Below are 15,146 nucleotides of genomic sequence, written 5' to 3' on the forward strand. Positions count from 1 at the left end.
ACTTGGGGGTGCATCACCATGCCACGTGGAATCTGTGAAGTCCCTGGATCCCTGAAATAGCTGAACTGGGCAACATCCTTCACTCATAGATCAGAATCTTACTTGAGCTGCGGTTGCCAAGTATCTCAATCTGAAACAGACAGAAAAGATGAGGAATATTTGCAGCAAAAATAGGGACTTGGAGGAAAAAACACAAACTTGGCCACCCAGGCTCTATTCCTTTAAGCTTCCCCTCCCTGCCCTGCCTGGAGGCAGGCAGAGGACTACACAGAGACCAGCACCCCAGTGTCCCTGCTCTGACACTCGCTCCCAGGCCAGAGAAATGTTAGGAGACGGGAGCCACCACGTCTGCTCCACGTGTCCCTCCCACCTTACTTCTGCCGAGGTCTCAGCCATGGCCTTTCCTCACCCTCCTCTGCTACCAGAAGTTCTGTTGTCCACCATGTTCCTCTCGCCCTCCTCATCCTGGATGGGCCACTACCAGTGGAGGCTGGTGGTAAACTCGATTCACCACTACTAACTAGGCTCTGAGGGCCAAGCCTCAGTTTCCTTATCTGCAAAACGGAGGTAATTTTCTATTTTATGAAATTGTACTTAGCCCAGTGGCTGTGACAATGAATTGTTAATACTGACTCAGTCCCTTGGGTCTGAAGGGAACAGGGCAGGAACACAGTATTGAAAGAGTGGGGTCCTGTAAAGGGAGGGCTGGAAGAGGGAAGCATATGGCCAGGTATGGTGCAAGGGGAGACTAAGCCAACTTTTGATCCAGGTTGGAGCTCGGGTCCACATTAGATTTCAAAACTTCCCTCTCTGTAATGTGTTCTGGGGCTCATGCGGAAAAAATGACCTGGGAAGGAGACAGGGTTTGCAAGACTAAGCCAAGAGAAAAAGGGAGGGGAAGTTGCTTGGGGGTTCCAAAAGAGAAGGGGAGTGGAGAGCTGGTGGAGGGGAGGGGCAGGACACAGGGAGGTCCCTTCAACTAGAGCTCGGAGGGGAAGGTGGAGGGGGCATCCTGAAAGGGAAGAGGGAGAAGATGATTCCCAAAGAGGGAAGGTGTTGGGAAGGGGTGAGAAGAGAGATTTTGGAGGAGGAAGAGATATGGGTTCTTGGAGAAAAGCTGAATCTGGGAGAAATAGGCTGAGAAGTTTCTAGTGTGTTTAGACATTTTGGGAGCCCAGGAAGAGCACAGTCAGCAAGTGCCTGGGTGTGGGAAAGAGAAGACAGCAGTGGGGCGGGATGGAACAAGGGTTCACAAACGTGTCTCCTGGCCCCAGTGACCCTATCCTGGGACCTGCTCTGTGGAGAGTTGACACAGCACCCCTGTGAAGCAGTGAAGGAGTCTGACTCACCTCGTGGGGCTCTAGCCTCTGGCTTGGTGGCTGGCTGGTAGAGGTGGGGACTATGCAGTCTCTTCCTGGCGTCTGTGGGCCATAGCGACCAACTCCTGGACAGTCTTGCACACCAGCCTGCTGAGCAGCAGGTCACCCGCAGGTGCTCACTGAGCTGTGGTCCCTGTGGTGAGGCCACCCCTGTGTAGCCCACGGATGGGAAAGTGCTGCTCAACGTACTGGGGAGTCAGAGGACAGTCCTTTCAGTCGGTCATTCGATAAATGCTAAAGGGGTCCCAATGATGAGACAGTTTCCACACAAGGGCCACAGGAGATTGTGCCCCATTTATCCAATAAAGCCATGTATTCACAGTCTCACGTCACCCTAATTATCCAGGGAGATTATAATCCTGGTGTGTCTCCCTCTAATCCAGGGAGAGCGCCAGGGCAATGTAGCTGCCATGGGACTTCACGTCCTCATGAGGCCACATTCTCAGAGACACCTCATCACAGGCTCTGCTAGGGTGATGAAAGCCCAAGCTGGCCAATAAAGACAAACCAGACAAACAGAAACTCAACATGCTCCCCTCTTCCCTCAATGTGGGACTTCACCTTGAGTGTAAACTTTGTCCTCTGTACAACAGGAACTACTACTCTGGCTTCACGGGGTTGTAGTGAAGCTTAAAAGAGTTAATCCACAAAGAGAACCCTGCACAGTGCCTGACGCAGAGTAAATAGTTGATAAATATTAGTAGCTATTAGAATTAGTATAAAACATGTTTAAAAGCAGAAAGGCAAGGAGCTGTGTGGTGAAGAGGGCCCTGAAAATGGGTCTCCAGCAGTGTTTCAGAGTGTGGTCCAACTAGCAGCATCGGCGTCCCCTGGGCCCGTCAGAGATTCAACTCCCAGCGCCCCCCCCCCCCCCCCCAGCTGCTGAATCAAACAAACCAAAGGTGGTTTCAGCAGGCCCTCCTAGGAGGTACTGATAGGTGTGACCTGCTGGGTCCAGGACATCAGACAAGCTGGCTCACAGTGAGGACACTCCATATTTCCTAGACTTCTCTCTTGGCAAAGCACCTGTAATAACCAGGTCCTGCCCTCGCCCATCTTCTGTTTGTGAGGAGAGCCCCAAGTCACCTCTCTAGAGGACAACTGTTGGGTGCTAAGAGTGACCCTGATGAACCCAGGTATAAGTCTACATTCTACAGTCTCCCATGTGAACCTGCACAGTGGGTCTTGCTCTGAAAGTTAAAAAGAGACCGATGGCCTTAACAGACTAAACTAACCCCACGACCAGATCAGCTGGTAAGAGGACGGGAGGGCACATGTGCTCAACTGCTGTCCTCTGAATTTTAAAAAATTAAACTTAAGGAGTGAATTACATACATCACAATAAGATACCTGGCACTGATATCCTGATGCAGGATTTCTTTTAACAGAGCTATCTGCTGAGTGCAAAGGATGAAAAAGGATATCATTCCCGTAAACTGAGAGAGTGCCCACGATGAAAGCATATTCAATACCATCTCATTAAAGATGAGGTGACGTGAAGAGAACTTTCTCAGAACTCTGACAAGAGTCTCTGGAAGCATCAACTAAGTGATGGGAAACATAGACTTATCACAAAGACAGTTATAGAACCTGTTTATTGCATAACTAGCAGGCACAAATTCCAAAACAATTTTACAACGCTTAAAGGGTTGTACAATAATTACAGAATAGAATGTACAATAAAAATGAAAAAGTAAGTACAGAATAAAGGGTGACATGGATAAAACACATTTGAATAAAAGGCATTTCATTTTTCCTATGCAGCATTTTGTAAAAACAAGGCTGACCTACCAGGACAAGCAAAGAATGAAAATGACAGGTCTGGAAAGCTCACAGCTGCTGCGGAGGACCAACACGCTAGCCTCGCTCCTGGTTCTGCAGCTTAAGTCGCTTGAGGAATTGGACAACAGCTCCTGAGTTGTGCGTTTACAGGTCCAATTATATAAAATTTATATTTGATCTTTGGGCCTGATTGTTCTTTGGCAAATAAGAACTATTTGCAATCTGAGGCAGATGACTTCAGTTTAAAGGAGCTTAGGGGCGGAGCTATCTCCTCTTCAGCGAGTGCCAGTTTTGTAAAGTGCACCTTTGTCCCACCAGCTTTGGGAGGGGGGAATGGGAATTTGAGGATACAGGGTGAAAAAATAACATTAAAGAACACAGACATTAGTGCAAGGCTATGGAACCCATGTGCAAAAAGCAGTGAACAAAGTGTTCAGCCAAGGTGCAATTTGCCAACAGGACCAGAGAACCTCTGACACCAGATCTCAAATGAGGCTGAGGAAACGTGCAGGGCGTAGGGAGAGGGAAGCCTGCGGCCCTCCCCCACCATGTGTCATTCCCCCGGGGAACTTCTTTCTGGAGTTTTGGCACTGTGGTTAACAGCAAATTCTGTGGTGATCTTACAGCTGGAAACACTTTTGTTGGTCCCCGCGTTCCTTGATATTCTCTAGGGCACAGAAATAATATCCTTCATCACAGGCCCTCGAGTGTTCAGGTGAAGACACCACTTCATCCACCCATCATAGATGACTCATTATTCAGAAGTCTGTCCTCCCTGGAAAGCCAAGGTCACCAACTCAAGACTGCTGCTGGGCCTCTCCTGAGGACCCCACATGCGCCCAATAGGAGGGCAGGTGTTCACAAGAAAGACGAGGGACAGCTAAGTATGTGCAACATGCAGAAAAGGTTTTCAGACAGTGCTTGAACTTAAGTTAGAAGACATCCTTTGAGAAGGCATCTCCTCAGCATCCAACAGGAGCATGGCACTTAGGGTTGTGCAGACGAGCACGTGGACGAGTCTTTTGGAGATGTGGACCCTTTCCCCAAGTTATTCAGTGTAGCAAAACCTGGCAAAGCATCCACATACAGTGACTGAGTAAACCAAACACCACCACGGTGCTCCTTTCACGACAGCTTACGGTCAAGCTATAAAGTGATTGTAAATCAAACAGTCTGTGAAAGTACAGGCTTATTTAGAATGCATTTAGGCAACTCTGATTATTTTGACTTCTTCATGGGTATGAATGAGCACTATGGGACAGAGCATATGGGCAAAATGAGGATTAACAGCAACTTCTCACAGACTAGGGTGATACGTTACACGAGGCTCAGAGCCTAAACCAGGTGTGACCAGGGAAGCCAGGCTCTCATACTACACTTCACAGGGCCGCAGGGCAAAGGCTGTGAGCTGCCAGCCTAGAGCCCACAGCTCACCCATATGTGCTGTGACAATGTTTAGACCAGTCACCAACATTTACAGAGAGATAGATGGCACAGATAACATCCAGATTTCTGGAGTCTTGAGAAATAAAAGCTCTGGCAACCGCAGGCCCACTTTTCCACACGGCAGCCCGAGTAGAGCTAGGCAGCCGCTGTGCCCATTGGTGGGCCTCGGCCCACCGCAGTCCCCACCCCCTGCGCCACACCTGGCTCACCTCAGTCTCCTTCATTGCTGCTGCCTGGCTTCCCTGGTCTAGGTCAGGGTCTGAGCCACACCCACACAAAGCTGCTGCAATGATCAGGTACAGAGACATGCTTTCACATTCAATACAAAAGGTCTCTTTAGCCACTTAGAAAACAAACTCAATATGTTTCAGAACTTAAACCTGTACTCTTTTGTAGCTTTGGGATGGATGGTAGTCAGAACATTCCCTAAGGAATTCTTGAAAGTTGAACGTCCCAATTTTTTAGTACTAGCAAGATAATGGAAAAGAGATAAACTCACAGATGACTGTATACATCTTACCTTACAAGAAGTCCTTAAAGGTGTCGGGATATGTGAAGCAGGTTGTGTGAGAAAGCTTTAAGTGGTTAAAGGAGTAACGGCATTTTGGGGAGAGGCACAATACAAGGTCAGGGAGCAGATGATTTCTCTCCCATGGTTCATGGCAGTGATAGAGGAAAGAGGTGGGGAGAAGAAGGAGTTAGGCCTGTGGGGCTGTCCCTCCTCTTGGCTGCACGGCTGGAATGAAAGTCTGGTTTCCTGTGGTAAGGCAGAGCAGTAAACTACGTGTGACAACATGGCGATGCTCCTACCTGGACATGGCCAAATAACACCCAATCTGGAGGATGAGTGCTTATCTGACGCCATGGAGACTTCAGGATTATAGTACAATAGAAAGGGACAGAAGATCAAGATAGAAAAATTAAAGAACATCTAGTGCTAGAACAGCTAGAAGAAATGGAGCAATTCATGGTTTCCTTCTAAGAAAGATCGTTACACCATTTTTAGAAAGTGGCAAAGTCCTGTCTCTACATACATGCTTGGAGATACTCCAAACTTAGAGAGTCTTGCAATAGGTTAGAAAATTCACTTATTGCACAATGCTTGGTAGGGAACAGATAATGTTGACATATATATATATATTTTTTTTTTTACCCAACTCTCTCAAGAAAATGTTTTACTGAAACATCTCATTTAAAGTTTTAACCATAGGCAGGGAGTTTTAAGGGCTGGAAAAGTTGTAACAAACTTGAAACAATGAAGCTACGCTTCTGGATGTCTCTGATCAATAACTCAACAGTCACTGACAGAACAGAACATCAGAAAGCAAACTGGCAAACAGTCACAAAATAAGGCAAGTGGGTTAAATTAACAGTTGAAAACTTGTTAGAAAACATGCAAAAATAATACTGAATTGTTTTTTTTAAGTTTTAAACTTTCATTAAATGTTTGTTTCTGATAAAAATCGGTCGAGTTCCATGTCTAAATTTGTAACCGCACTTTGAAAAGCCTAAAAAATAGAAGAGTCAGCACTGTGCTGTTCAGTTGTTGTTCTCTTTGGTGGTGATGGTGACCAGCTGTTTGGCGGCCTTGGCGATGTCGTATGCACACTGGATGACCTGCTGCGTGACCAGCTGGATGTCTGTGGGTGTGCTGGAGTCCCCCGGGAGGGTTTTCTTGCACTCTGACTGGAGTCGGTAGGCACTGGACGTTAGTAAGCGAAGGGAAGTCCTCACCATGTCAGACTTGGGTTTCTAAATAGAAAACATAGCCGTTGGCCATGAAATGCAGGGTGGACATCCAAGAGCAGGGACAAGAATTCTGAAAACAAGTTCAGCTGTTCCATAATGAACAGCAGTTCTGTCATGTACTTTTCTTTTTTTTTAAACAACAGAAATTTATTCATTTACAGTTTATGAAGCCCTAAATCTGAAATTAAGATGTCAGCAAAGTTGGTTCCTTCTGGGGCCTCTGAGGGAGTCTGTTCCATGCCTCTGTCCTAGCTTTGGGTGGGTTGTCAGCAATCTTTGGAGCTCCTTGGCTTGTGGCAACACCTCTCTACTCTCTGCCTCTGTCTTCACATGGACTTTTCCTTCCTGTCATGCATGTTTTCAATGGGGGTGCTCAAACACTGCATACTTTGCAACCCCTGGTGTGAGAGATGCTGAGGTGCTCTAACTCAAAGGTCAAAGTGCATGCAGTATCATTTTAGTAGTATGTGCTATTCTGAGGTAGTTCTTGAAAAATATTAATCCATGTGGATGAAATATTCCAGATAAAATTTTATTATATTAATGCTTTGCTTTTTACTGGGCTCAGACCTTGTCTTATTAAAACCAATATTCATGTAGAACAAAAACATTTCAATGCTCTAAAAGATTGTTTGCAGATTTAAGACTATGCTACAAATGGTTAATACAATAATAAGGTCACAAAGAAATTTCTTGCAGTTTACTTAAAAAGATCTGAATCAAGAAAGCAGGAAACGACTTACTTTGGGAAATAATGCTGCCATTTCTGTAACAGCCACATGTATCCTCTCTGAACAGGGAATATAACTGTAAGAATATTGAAGAGGTTATTCAAAGAGAGTAAAATAATTCAGAGACAGAGAACCCTCAGCGGCTAGCACAGGTTTCATTTATATTCCACACCAACAGAAGGCACCTGGTTATAGATCACAGTCCCCCCCATCCTTTCTCGAAAATTCATTCAATCTGATAAAAACAGTCTCCAGGTATGAAGCACAGACAATATACACTACTAACCGGGTGAGACCATAAAACCATCTGTAAAGATTCTCATATCTTCTCAAAATGGTCATTTATTTCTCATCTTCCCAAGTCTTAAAAGTGAAACAAGGATTTCCATGAAGAAGGTCATAGAAGTTAAAAATAAAGTATATACTAAAAAATTCCCTAGTCTTGTAGCCTACACCTCAACACTGAAAAACCAACAGACATTTCCAAATTCCTTCCAGCCAATGCATCTGAATTGTTGGGATGTCTAAAGGTTTCCTTCGGATAAGGAGGAAACACTGAGATTAGCTTCATATACTGGTTCAGTCACTTACCCACTTAAGTGGGTAACCTCATAAAGTTGCCATGGCTCTGTAATAAAATGCTATGAGCACAGTCAGCACTTTGCTGGTTGACAAGCTCAAAGACAACAAAGCACATTAAAATCTGCCTGTCTTCATCCTTTCTTCCAGGCTGCCTGGCCTCCCAGGGGCCCAAGATGACAGCACAAGAGCTGATGCTTCAGGAGCAATGACTGGATGCCAGGTTCTATGCTCTGGGCTTTGCAGACTCATGTAATCCAACGGCCCTGTGAGGTAGGTATTACTATCGCACCCATTTTTCAAATGTGGAAATGGAAGCCTGGAGAGGCAAAGAACTTGTCCAAGATCTTACAGCTGATAAGAGAGCAGATTTCAACCCCAGCCACCCAGCTTCTAAGCCCGGGACCCTCACTACCACACCACAGGCCTCTCCTGACATTAGAGGCAACAAATTCACACTTTATTTAATAGAAAGCCTCTTTACACTGATGACTGGTGATTCTGACTTCTTAGGTGATGAGAACTGGAAGATTTGAGACTCTGGCTTCACTCAGGATTCTTTTTCTTTTTTTTTCCAGTTAACATCTTTATTTTTTTCCCGAAGTGAGAAGTGGGAGGCAGAGAGATAGATTCCCGCATGTGCCTGACCGGGATCCACCCAGCATGCCCACTAGGGGACGATGCTCGACCCCTCTGGAGCATTGCTCCTCTGAAACCAGAGCCATTCTAGCGCATGAGGCAGAGGCAATGGAGCCATCCTCAGCGCCCGGGCCAACTTTGCTCTAGTGGAGCCTTGGCTGCGGGAGGGGAAGGGAGAGATAGAGAGAAAGGAGAGGGGGAGGGGTGGAGAAGCAGATGGGCGCTTCTCCTGTGTGCCCTGGCCAGGGATCGCACACGGGACTTCCACATGCCAGGCCGACGCTCTACCACTGAACCAACTGGCCAGGGCCCTCACTCAGGATTCTTCTTCTTAGTATTATGACAAGCAAAAAATGGGCTAGTTTCTTGTACCTTAAAAATGTTGTATTTCTACCGAGTAGTACGTGTTACAAGGTACAGAGGCAAAGGCAAACTGAAGACGGTATTAAGTGACAATTCTTAGATACCACACTACCACCAGGCCTGGGTTTTGCTTCTGGAACTGACCCACAGAGCCCAGAGGGAAACGGATGTGGGAGCCTGATTTTAGCATGTTAGGAAATATGGTGTAAATACCTAAGTCTGACTTTGCACACATGACTGTGTTTTAAAATTTCCCTTCTACAGCATAAAACCAAATGCCATTCAGCAGCAGCCATCCTAGTACTTAAAGCCTTTTTTTTTTTTTTTTTTTGTATTTTTCTGAAGCTGGAAACGGGGAGAGACAGTCAGACAGACTCCCGCATGCGCCCGACCGGGATCCACCCGGCACGCCCACCAGGGGTGACGCTCTGCCCACCAGGGGGCGATGCTCTGCCCCTCTGGGGCGTCGCTCTGCCGCGACCAGAGCCACTCTAGCGCCTGGGGCAGAGGCCAAGGAGCCATCCCCAGCGCCCGGGGCAGAGGCCAAGGAGCCATCCCCAGCGCCCGGGGCAGAGGCCAAGGAGCCATCCCCAGCGCCCGGGCCATCTTTGCTCCAATGGAGCCTTGGCTGCGGGAGGGGAAGAGAGAGACAGAGAGGAAGGAGGGGAGGGGGTGGAGAAGCAAATGGGCGCTTCTCCTATGTGCCCTGGCCGGTAATCGAACCCGGGTCCCCCGCAGGCCAGGCCGACGCTCTACCGCTGAGCCAACCGGCCAGGGCCCTTAAAGCCTTTGAGTAACATTCTTTCCACATTTTTTAAGTCATGAAGTTGGCTTCTGCTTAAAGATTGTCATCAGCAACCACTGTACTTCATCTTTGTAAGAAATCTAGTATCAAAATTATTTTAATCAAGACTGCCTACATTTCAATAACTATGTTTGGTGCCAGGTGGGTACCACACTTACCGAGATCATTTAATAAATTATATAAATGTGGAACCACTATGCTATATACCTGAAACCAATATAAAATAATACTGAACGTCAACTATAATTAAAAAAAATTTCAGAAAAAAGAATACTTACATTTTAATGAAACCATCACATTTTAACAAATGGTTTACATTATCCCAAAATGCCTTCAAATGGGAAATCCTCACTTTTACCTTTGTGAGCAGTTAGAACCATATACCATTTAATAACAAAAATGCCAATGCATAAAGAGTTATTTAACCTGCAAATTTTTTTTTCTTTTTTTTTGTATTTTTCTGAAGTTGGAAACGGGGAGGCAGTTAGACAGACTTCTGCATGCGCCTGACTGGGATCTACCCAGCACGCCCACCAGGGGGTGATGCTCTGCCCATCTGGGGTGTTGCTCTGTTGCAACCAGAGCCATTCTAGCGCCTGAGGCAGAGGCCGTAGAACCATCTTCAGCGCCCGGGCCAACTTTGCTCCAATGGAGCCTTGGCTGCGGGAGGGGAAGACAGAGACAGAGAGGAAGGAGAGAGGTAGGGGCGGAGAAGCAGATGGGTGCTTCTCCTGTGTGCCCTGGCCGGGAATTGAACCCAGGACTCCTGCATGCTAGGCCGATGCTCTACCACTGAGCCAACCAACCAGGGCTTAACTTGCAAATTTTTTTTTATTTTGTATTTTTTTTTTCTGAAGTTGGAAATAGGGAGAGACAGTCAGACAGATTCCCGCATGCGCCCGACCGGGATCCACCCAGCACGCCCACCAGGGGCGACGCTTTGCCCACCAGGGGGCGATGCTCTGCCCCTCCGGGGCGTCGCTCTGCGGCGACCAGAGCCACTCTAGCGCCTGGGGCAGAGGCCAAGGAGCCATCCCCAGTGCCCAGGCCATCTCTGCTCGAATGGAGCCTTGGCTGCGGGAGGGGAAGAGAGAGACAGAGAGGAAGGAGGGGAGGGGGGTAGAGAAGCAAATGGGCGCTTCTCCTATGTGCCCTGGCCGGGAATCGAACCCGGGTCCCCCGCACGCCAGGCCGACACTCTACCGCTGAGCCAACCGGCCAGGGCCTTAACTTGCAAATTTTAAGGAGCAACAACCCATCTGGCCACACAGACACTCAGAGAAAAAGTCTATGTCCACAGCAACACAGCAAAAACTCCACGTCCATAGTATTTATCAGACATAAATACTTCTTGAACCAGTATGTCTGTTAATACCACATTAACTGAGAACCATGCTTAAGAGTTTGTGTTTTGCCAGTTACAGTTTTTGTTTTGATTCAAAAATATAATTTCCTGCCTGACCTGTGGTGGCGCAGTGGATAAAGCGTTGACCTGGAAATGCTGAGGTCGCCGATTTGAAACCCTGGGCTTGCCTGGTCAAGGCACATATGGGAGTTGATGCTTCCAGCTCCTCCCCCCTTCTCTCTCTCCTCTCTCTCCCTCTCTCTCTCTCCTCTCTAAAAATTAATTAATTAATTAAAAATATATATATAATTTCCCCTTTCCCCTTGCTACATAGAGAAGAAATATTTTTCTAAGGACATCTGTCAAAAACTCATTCATTATGGCCCTGGCCGGTTGGCTCAGCGGTAGAGCGTCGGCCTAGCATGCGGAGGACCCGGGTTCGATTCCCGGCCAGGGCACACAGGAGAAGCGCACATTTGCTTCTCCACCCCTCCGCCGCACTTTCCTCTCTGTCTCTCTCTTCCCCTCCCGCAGCCAGGGCTCCATTGGAGCGGAGATGGCCCGGGCGCTGGGGGATGGCTCTGTGGCCTCTGCCTCAGGCGCTGGAGTGGCTCTGGTCGCAACATGGCGACACCCAGGATGGGCAGAGCATCGCCCCTGGTGGGCGTGCCGGGTGGATCCCGGTCGGGCGCATGCGGGAGTCTGTCTGACTGTCTCTCCCTGTTTCCAGCTTCAGAAAAATGAAAAAAAAAAAAAAAGACACATACTCGAGCAAGCAACAAGCAACTAAAGTGAGCAACTATGAGTTAATATTTCTCACTCTATCCCCTGACCCCTTCCTCTCTTTGTAAAATCAATAAATAAAATCTTTAAAAAAAAAAAAAAAAAAAAACTCATTCATTATAAGATATTTTAGAAAATCCTCAATAAACCACAAAAGAAAGCACACACAGAGTAATAAGCAAGTTCTCCTCTATCAGAGGGACTTCACGCTCACAACTTCAAATTGTTACCTTCCCTCAAAAAGGCTTTTATGCATAATATGTAGTAATCCTGAATTGTATAATTGTGTATGTGTGTGTGTGTGTGTGTGTGTGTGTGTGTGAGAGAGAGAGAGAGAGAGAGAGAGAATAAGGCTGGAGGCCTCAGGGATAGAACCAGGCTGAAGGAAAGTCAGGGGCTGAGGGGAGTTTGCTTGCACCAAGGAAGCAGGACCAAGCCTGAATGTGCCCACATGGGCTACTGGTCTACTTAGGATAAGCACAAGCAATGGATCAACAAGAGGAGAAAACAAGAGTAAAAGGCATGGGTTTAAAAATGCACAATGCAAGGTTATAAATAAAAGTGTCATAAATATGTAAGTAATCAGAGATCTTAATAGAAGATCAATTTATGAAATATAAATCCTCTAGACCAATTCTGATTTCAAGCAAAAGAATGAGCTAATAATTAAAATCTTTTGCATCACTGTCTCATGGTCTTACAAAAGAAATCAGATTATAACATTTATTGAATACATTTGTACATTAAAAAAAACCTCCCAAATTGTACCAACCACCATATTGCGATCTTTGAAGCCAGAAATGGCTGCAGGGCAGATATTTATATTTTTGACAACTACCAAAGAGAACAATGCAACCTAAGCACATTTATTTTTCAAGTTTGAAATGTAAGCATGGCACTCCTGAACTAGGGAAATGAAAAGTGAAGCACATTGCTAAATGGAGGAAGAGCACTAGAAAAGGAGTCGATCTTGGTATCAAGGTTACTGGCCCACTGTATACTAAAGGGCCGGTTAGATCAGTCGGTTGGAGCGTCATCCTAAAATGACAATGTTGGGGGTTAGATCTCCAATTAGGGCACATTCAGGAACCGCTTGATGTTGTCTCTCTCCCTGCCTTTCTCACACACACAAAATAGAAAATTACTGAAAGACTGGACTTGAGCCCTGGCTGGGTAGTTCAGTTGGATGGAGTGTCATCCCAATGTGCCAAGAATGTGGGTTTGATCCCAGGTCAGGGCACATGTGAGACTCAACCAATGAGTGCAGGGATGAGTGGAGCGATGGGTCAATGTCTGTCTGTCACTCTCCCCCTTGCCCTCTCTAACAGCAATTAAAAAAAAAAAAAAAAAAAGACTGGGCTTGAAAAGTTGAGAGACATTTTGCTTTGGTAATAAGATGACGAAGATGCTTGTTGCTGTGCTGTGCTGAGAAGAGGAACTAAGCACCGATAGCCCGTGAGGCAGGAGAGCATGCGATAAAGAGGATGCCTGGGGAAGGAGGAAGATGAAAAGCTGCATAATTTTTGTGGAAGGAGGCTGAGACATTATGCAGGTTCATCTTTTTTTCTGAGGATCCTCCAGTCGTCTAGCCATGAAGACTAACTCCTCTCCTTCAACCAAAACTGACTCTTCTTCTCCTACCGAGTGGGAAACCACGACACTGGAAAAAGTCTGCACTGTATACTAAAGATAGCCTGACCTGTGGTGGCGCAGTGGATAAAGTGTCAACCTGGAACGCTGAAGTCACCTGTTTGAAACCCTGGGCTTGCCTAGTCAAAGCACATACGGGAGTTGATGCTTCCTGCTCCTCCCCCCCTTCTCTTTCTCTCTCATTCTTTCCCCCACCTAAAATGAAAAAAGTCTTTAAAAAAATCTTTTTATTTTTTTTAAAGGAGAAGGTTAGCACGACAGTGCCAGGAATGCAGAGAAAATGCAAACAACAATGGTACATCTTTACGTAGAAGAAGAGAACAGGGGGGAGAAAGGAGGGACAGAACTGTGGTCCTTGAACAACTTTTATATACACAAGGTAGGAAGAGTGGTTCATCACCAAGGGCACTAAGCTTTGCTAACCTAATGAAAAAAATGAGATTGTTCTTGGGCTTTGACCAAACTCAACAGGATGAGATTAAACCACGTTTCATGAATGTGTCTAGACTGGGCCAGCCACATGAAACTAGGATGTCACCCCGAACAGTTAACAACCTGAAGTGCTCAGAGAGGAAAAGGATTAGTCAGTACAAGAGCCAGTCCATCCCTATGGCAAGAAGAGACTGCAGGAAATGGTTTTGCTCACAATGAGCAGTTATTTGAATGGTGTTTTGATTGACTTTTATTTGTAAACTGCTTATTTCTTAGACGTTTACACACTATACATGTACACACAAAAGTGCATACACACAGGGGAGACATAAGATCAGGTTCATTTCAGGATACTTTTCGTGGCAGCAAACTTTTTCCTAGCTAAGGAGATCACAGGGAGCATTGGTGCCAGGAAGAATCAAGTGCAAGGTCTTAGGCTGCTTCTCTCCCTTCTCCAGGTAGAACTAGGAACGTCACTACAACAACTACACAGCAAGTCTACTTCTAGAGACATTTATTTTCAGAGTACTTCATAAAAAGAATGAAAGACTAAAAATACCATCTAAAAAACCCCCCAAATTTACAATTTTGTTCTAAAGCCTGATATATAAGCCTGAAAATTTCAAAAACCTTTAAAATCAGGACACGAAATACAATCCCCGGTCACAAGTGGAGCAGCATCTCCCCCAGAGAGTATGCACATTCTCCCAGGGATTTTCAAGCCGTTTTACCTGTCATGTTTATTTTCTTGGGCTGCTCTTAAGAGTTCCTGGATGTTCTTGGTGATCTGTTCAGTTTTCCGGATGACATCTTCGGTGCTGGGGAGGAGGGGGCTTGGGGCTGTGGGGGGTTCTACCGTATCTGGTACTGAGCTGTCACCTTGCCACACCATACTCCTCTGCCTCCCCTTCCTGCTTGACCTGTGAACATTAAAGAGGCTAAATGCAACAGGTGCTTATCAGCTGCTTCTCTGCTTCTAGGCCACTGCATGGGCATTTGCTGAACACAAAAGGCAGGCTGCTTTTGTGGTTTCCATTATCCTGTCTGGCGGGAGACTCATGGTAAGGCTGTTTCAGCAACAGGCAACCACAGCTCATGTGGAGGTTATTTCACTTACCACGGGGCTGGAAATTATGACTTTTATAGAAAGAGTAAAGATTGGGAAAGGGAGGGAATAACCGAAATGGGGAGGGCAAGATGTTAAAAGCCATCCCTAAATGAGCCAGTTCCATGGAGTGAAAGTACAATCTAACATTGACTTAAAGTCGCTTTTAAGTACATCATAGAGACTTATAGACACAAAACATGCTAGTAAAAGAAAAAAGGCCCCTGTGGAAATGTGAGATAAGAAGAGGTGTTGAACTATTAACTTGTGCCTCAATATTTTAACCCTTTTTGGGTCCAAAAATAGAGTAAAGGGTGCAGGTGATGAACTATGTCTCCTGACCACAGCCTGCTGGATC

At 46.2% G+C, this 15,146-nt stretch overlaps 1 protein-coding gene across 7 annotated transcripts in view; it reads right to left on the reverse strand.

Moving 5' to 3' along the window:
* Window positions 1-2,955: 2,955 nt before the first annotated feature.
* GIT2 (GIT ArfGAP 2) overlaps window positions 2,956-15,146 on the reverse strand; it is a 56,425-nt gene continuing 44,234 nt past the window's right edge. For all 7 annotated transcript variants that reach the window (XM_066260399.1, XM_066260395.1, XM_066260396.1 and 4 more), the window contains 3 exons: window positions 14,415-14,603; window positions 7,100-7,163; window positions 2,956-6,359 (listed from right to left, as the gene is read on the reverse strand). In XM_066260399.1, coding sequence (XP_066116496.1) covers window positions 6,147-6,359; window positions 7,100-7,163; window positions 14,415-14,603 — 466 coding nt within the window. In that variant the 3' untranslated portion in view covers window positions 2,956-6,146. The remainder of the gene's footprint in view (window positions 6,360-7,099; window positions 7,164-14,414; window positions 14,604-15,146) is intronic.

The sequence above is a fragment of the Saccopteryx bilineata genome, chromosome 2 (assembly GCF_036850765.1).
Source record: "Saccopteryx bilineata isolate mSacBil1 chromosome 2, mSacBil1_pri_phased_curated, whole genome shotgun sequence".
NCBI lineage: Eukaryota > Metazoa > Chordata > Mammalia > Chiroptera > Emballonuridae > Saccopteryx > Saccopteryx bilineata.